This window comes from Paroedura picta, chromosome 5, assembly GCF_049243985.1.
Source record: "Paroedura picta isolate Pp20150507F chromosome 5, Ppicta_v3.0, whole genome shotgun sequence".
NCBI classification, from domain to species: Eukaryota; Metazoa; Chordata; class Lepidosauria; order Squamata; family Gekkonidae; genus Paroedura; species Paroedura picta.
The window spans coordinates 99,552,035-99,558,127 of NC_135373.1; the positions used below are offsets into that span (position 1 = coordinate 99,552,035).

General features: G+C 43.8%; 1 protein-coding gene across 4 annotated transcripts in view; it reads right to left on the reverse strand.

Annotated features, from left to right (window-relative positions):
* GRAP2 (GRB2 related adaptor protein 2) overlaps positions 1-6,093 on the reverse strand; it is a 65,432-nt gene that overhangs the window by 5,390 nt on the left and 53,949 nt on the right. For all 4 annotated transcript variants that reach the window (XM_077339432.1, XM_077339431.1, XM_077339433.1 and 1 more), the window contains one exon: positions 4,298-4,429. In XM_077339432.1, coding sequence (XP_077195547.1) covers positions 4,298-4,429 — 132 coding nt within the window. The remainder of the gene's footprint in view (positions 1-4,297; positions 4,430-6,093) is intronic.

Genomic DNA, 6,093 nt, shown 5'->3' on the forward strand with positions numbered 1-6,093 from the left:
GTTTCCTTTTTTTTTTCAAGCCAAGAAAATCCCTCAAATTCATTTGGACAATGGCTGTGATGTAGCTGAGAGCCTACAAATGGCCACCGTCACATCTGGTTCTTTTATCACCTGGCCTTGGGGTCAATAGAATTCTGTCAATAGAATTCTAAAATCTTGTATGCTAGATTTATTTATTTATTCATATTTATATACCGCCCTCCCCGAAGGCTCAGAGTGGTTTGCATATAACTGAAACTATACATGAAACCATACATATAATAACATTAATATTATTAATTGATGAACTGGGTGACAGTATAACATAACACTATATCATAACTTTAGGATGCTTTAGGATGCTTTGGGCTGATCGTGCGTTGGACTAGATGGGGGTTGGACTTGATGGCCTGTATGGCCCCTTCCAACTCTATGATTCTATAACATAAACAGTGGTAACTTGAACAGGTCCAGGAGTCTTAGTGGGTTTTTGGGGGGAGGGGGAGCAGGGGCCCTGCAGATGTTGGTTGGTTGGCCTGGCCTCAGCCAAATGCCTGGTGGAAGAGCTCCCTTTTGCAGGCCCTGCGGAACTGTTTTAGCCCTGTCGGGGCCCTGATCGCCTCTGGGAGCTCGTTCCACCAGGTGGGTGCCAGGACAGAGAATGCTCTGGCCCTGGTCAAGGCCAAGTGAACTTCTTTTGGGCCAGGGTCCAGTAGCCTGTTGGTGGCGGCAGAGCATAAAGCTCTTTTGGGGGCATAGGCAGGGAGGCGGTCCCTCAGGTACACTGGGTCCTGACCGCGTATGGCCTTGAAGGTAATTACCAGAACCTTTAACCTGATCCGGTATTCAACTGGCAACCATTGCAATTGATGCAGTATGGGCCGGATGCAGGATCTCCACGGTGTCGCTGTGAGGATCCTGGCCGCTGCATTTTGGACCACCTGTAGTTTCCGGGTCAAGGCTAAGGGCAGGCCTGCGTAGAGCGAGTTACAGAAATCCAGCCTGGAGGTGACCGTCATGTGGATCACTGTGGCTAGGTGTTCTGGGGCCAAGTAGGGCGCTAGTAGCTTGGCGGAGATGGAAGAATGCCAGCTGTGCTACCTTCAAGATCTGGGCTTTCATTGTGAGGGAAGCATCCAGGATCACACCCAGGTTCCTGGCAGAGTGAGCTGTAGTTAGCTCTATGCCATCCAGGGTGGGCAGACGCGCTTCCTCACATGGGCCCTTCTTACCCAGCCACAGGACCTCCGTCTTTGAAGGATTGAGCTTCAGGCGACTCTGCTTCAGCCATCTCGTCACTGCTTCCAGGCAGCTGGCTAATGCTTCTGGGGGAGAGTCAGGGCGGCCATCCATCAGGAGGAAGGTGGATGTCATCTGCATACTATTGGGAGCCCAGCCCAAACTTCCGTACCAGTTGTGTGAGAGGGTGCATGAAAATGTTGAATAGAACAGGAGAGAGGACCGCTCCCTGTGGGACTCCACAAGTAAGTTGTCGGTGATCTGATGTTCTCTCTCCTATTGCAAGATGATTGTCTATCCTGTCTATCAGTGAACCCCTGATGTCCATCATAAATCAATCAATAGGACACATTTCCTTGGTCAGTAAAACAGGGACATTTCCAATTGAAGAGTTTTAATTAAGGGGACACAAATAATTTAATTAGACATATATTCATCACCAAAGTCAAGGTCCTCTGACAAGCATAGTCACCTATTTAGAAAACCATCACTAGAGAAATCTGAGGTAGCCAATTATTTCCTGCTGGTCTTTCTTTGGACAAGATAATAGAGACAAAGTTGGCAGGACAACCCTGATTCTCCCTGGATACTGCATCTGCTCTAGTCTCCTTTCAGCCTGGTTTTAGGTTGGAGTATAGGGCATAGATGGTGCTGCTGGCTTTGGCCTATGATTTCCATCCAAATGTAGATAAATACTGTGCCTCCTTGTTGCTCTTGATGGATTTACCATACTGTAAATCCACCAAGCTGAGGTGAAATTGGGGTTATGAGCTATGGTTTGGACTAGTTTAAACCATTGGACTAGTTTAATACCATTCTGGTATTTTTAAAACAAATCACAACTAAAAGACAGAAGAATAAAACAAGACAGAGCAATACTAAAAACTTCAACCAATGCTTCATAAACCTCAGGGAAAATAGAAATGTTTTTACCTGGTTCCCATAAGTATATTGATTTTAATTTGAGCGTGTCGTTCATTCAGGAGTTACTGGAAAGGACAGCTCTGTGCATGTACAGAGTTATATTTATATTTATTATGAATCTGAAATAGCTTATGGGTCACAGGCTTTCAAGCAGATTACCTTACCTCTGAGATACCTCACCTCTGAGGTACTTTGGTTACTTCTATAGCCTTACAGTAGGCTGAGGCTACCTTTGAGCATTAGCTCTCTGTCTTTAAGTGAAACATTTGCCCAGGGACCACATTCAGTCTCACTCAGGAAGCACAGTGCCAAGATCTAATAATACCCACATGCTTATCCTATATATGCAACCATCCACCAACAATAACCTCCTGCATTTTGTCCTGCTTGACAACGAACATTTAGGACACTGTTGCAAACCCGAGAACCTCCATTTTTCAACAAAAAGCACCCCAAAGAGAAAGTAGATATAAACCATTGTGAGATTGTTGGATTGGAATTAAGAAACTTGACACTATCTAATCTGGGCCCAGTTTTGATTATCTATTTATCTCACCCCATAGGAGTTAAACTAATTTAGCAAATCTAATAATTGCGCTTTCCTATTACTGTTGTTGTGAAGAGTCCTCTGTCATATTCAATTGGACTTTGAGCAGTAATGCAATAAACAGATACACTTCATGCAGTTCCTCAATTATTTTTGCAAAAAAAATTTTTTTTTCAGGGAACACAGCTGCAGTAGCTATTTAAGGGGCAGACTGGTGTTTGCAGTGAGGGGCTATTTAACTCTTCCTCCTGGTACCATTTGCCCACCAACAATCACCGTTTCTTAGCAGCCTTTAAGCACAGCACCTATATTTACTTGTCTTTGTTGTTTATAGTTTGTTCCCTTCCATGTCGAGGTGTGTGCGAATCAGCCATTCAAGGAACTAGAATACAAAAGCTTGTGCCTGGATAAGTGTGTTAGTCTCTTTAGAATCCCATTTGATCAAATCCCTATAGCATTGTAACATGATAAGCTGCTCCTGAACTCCTCCCATCTTCACAAGGTACAACAATACAGGTAGGATGATAATCCCTGTTTTAAACTGTATGCTAGCATCTCCCCATGAATCTTCACATGAAATTGGTTGCAGTGAAGAGCTGCATACTCCTTTCCTCCAACATATTAAATTCTCTAACGCCACTTCTTCCATGCCTGTAGAAAGTGTGTGTGTGTGTGTTTGGAGAATGGAGAAGTACTCCAATGCATGGCAGAATTCATTATTTTAAATACGTAGGCTTCTCCATATTACAGCTCTCTCAGAAGGGTGGTAGCATTGATTCACAAGTATTTTTCCTCTGGAAGACTGGCACTGTAATAGTCTCTTCTTTTCCATAAAATAACTATTGCCCTGTAGATTTCCTAACATCCTTGTTTGCAGCTCTGGAAGTATTTTCCAATTTCCTTTTACAGAATGTAACATTTCAAATTGCCCCAGAGGGTCTCTTGCTTGCATTTGAGCTATCACAAAAGGTCACTGTGACTCAAAACAAACGTGTATGTCAACTGTTCCCTCCTAGAGATGTTAAGAGAGAGTCGAGCTCAGTTTGGCTTTAAAGCAGGGTGTGTTTATGTGTTTGCTGTGTGTGTGGCTAGTTCACTTTTCTGCTGGATGTCAAACACAGGACAGAAAGACAGAAAGGCTCTTCTGCCTTTGATGGGATTTAGCCTTTATTCCTTCTTTCTAAAGGTTGTTTTTGTCAAATGGGGTGCAGTTGGAGCATTTTCTTTTCAACCTATAAAGACCTTTCCCTTAGATTATGAAGCACTTCCAAATGGCAGAATTTGTAGCCACAGGTAGCAGCAAAACATTTCTCCACTATGTCATGTAACCTACTCAAGCCAGCATTCCTAATATGTATTAGGCCTTAGATAAACTAGTGGGGGTTGGGAAAAAGAGATCGAGAAAGAAATGTCACTGAAATACAAAGGCAGCCTAGTGCCATGACGACTCTAACAGTGCAGTCCCAAGCAGAGTTACACCCTTCTCAATCCACTGAAACCAGTGAATTGAGAAAGAAGTAACTCTGATTAGGATGGCACTGTACGGCAACTCTTAAATAAATGGAATCCAGCACAGTTTGGATCTCCGCTATGCGCTCTTCAAGATACCTTCTTAGTTGGCCGTGGTGAGTAATGGTCTCCATCTTTCTTGTGCCCTGGTGCTGCAGATTCTTTTCCAGCTGTTCCACTCAGGTGAAGCGTTTCCTGTGTCCTTTTAACCAGGCTCCAAACACATGGATCCTGGGAGGAAAGCAAATCAAAGACAGGTGACGTTTCCAGTGCTGTGTTTTGTACCTCTATCCAGGCCCTGTGTCTGGAAAGGCTGACATACTAATGACCCATGACAAAGTTGCTGTGTCCCCCATGTGTTTGTCCTGGACTTGTCGACTAGACATGCTCTAGGAATTCCATACTTTTATTATGAAGAGAAACAACAATTCTATGGACCAGAAGGCCATCAAATTCTTTGAGGCCTCTTGTGTTTCTAAAGCAGGCCCTGGTTCAGATGATACTCTGAAGATAGAGATACTCCAGAAGATAGAGACAGAGTTCAACGAGATGTGAACACAATGAAAAAATGGGCAAATGAGAACAAGATGCAATTTAATAAAGATAAGTGTAAAGTTCTGCATCTGGGTCAGAAAAATGAAAAGCATGCCTACTGGATGGGGGATACGCTTCTAGGTAACACTATGTGTGTGAACGAGACCTTGGGGTACTTGTGGATTGTAAGCTAAACATGAGCAGGCAGTGTGATGCAGCGGTAAAAAAGGCAAATGCCATTTTGGGCTGTATCAACAGGGGCATCACATCAAAATCACAAGATGTCATAGTCCCATTGTATACGGCACTGGTCAGACCACACCTGGAGTACTGTGTGCAGTTCTGGAGGCCTCACTTCAAGAAGGATGTAGATAAAATTGAAAGGGTACAGAGGAGAGTGACGAGGATGATCTGGGGCCAGGGGACCAAGCCCGATGAAGATAGGTTGAGGGACTTGGGAATGTTCAGCCTGGAGAAAAGGAGGTTGAGAGGGGACATGATAGCCCTCTTTAAGTATCTGAAAGGTTGTCACTTGGAGTAGGGCAGGATGCTGTTCCTGTTGGCTGCAGAGGAAAGGACGCGCAGTAATGGGTTTAAACTACAACGATATAGGCTAGATATCAGGAAAACAATTGTCACAGTCAGAGTAGTTCAACAGTGGAATAGGCTGCCTACGGAGGTGGTGAGCTCCCCCTCACTGGCAGTCTTCAAGCAAAGGTTGGATACACACTTTTCTTGGATGCTTTAGGATGCTTTGGGCTGATCCTGCATTGAGCAGGGGGTTGGACTAGATGGCCTGTATGGGCCCTTCCAACTCTATGATTCTATGATTCTATGATTCTATGATTCTATGATTCTATGATTCTATGATTCTATGAACATTTCCAGTGTCCAGTTAGTGTCCTATATGAGCCAGCCTTTCTCCAAAGTATGCTAAGATCCTAGGACATTCACTGGAACACTGGAAATGTTAATCTGGACCAGGGCCTGCTTTAAAAGCAGAAGAGACCTCAAAGAATTCTATCCGGCCTTCTGGTCCATAGAATTGTTGTTTCTCTTTGTAAAAAAACTATTTCATTCTTTTAAACATTTTGGTGCTCTGCTTTCTTTGTATATTTAAACTCTGCGAGCGTATCTAACATAATTGATAGGTGCTCAGAATTTTATTTGAAAATGAAGTCTTCAGACTAAAGAGATCAGTTCCTCTGTAGAAAATGGTTGCTTGGAGGGTGGACTCCATAGCATTATACTCCACTAAGGTTCCTCCCTGCCCCCAATCCCACCCATTCTTGGCTCCACCCCCAAAGTACGCAGGTATTTACTAACCCTGGCAAACCTACTTCCTCCTGTCTAGACCTTTA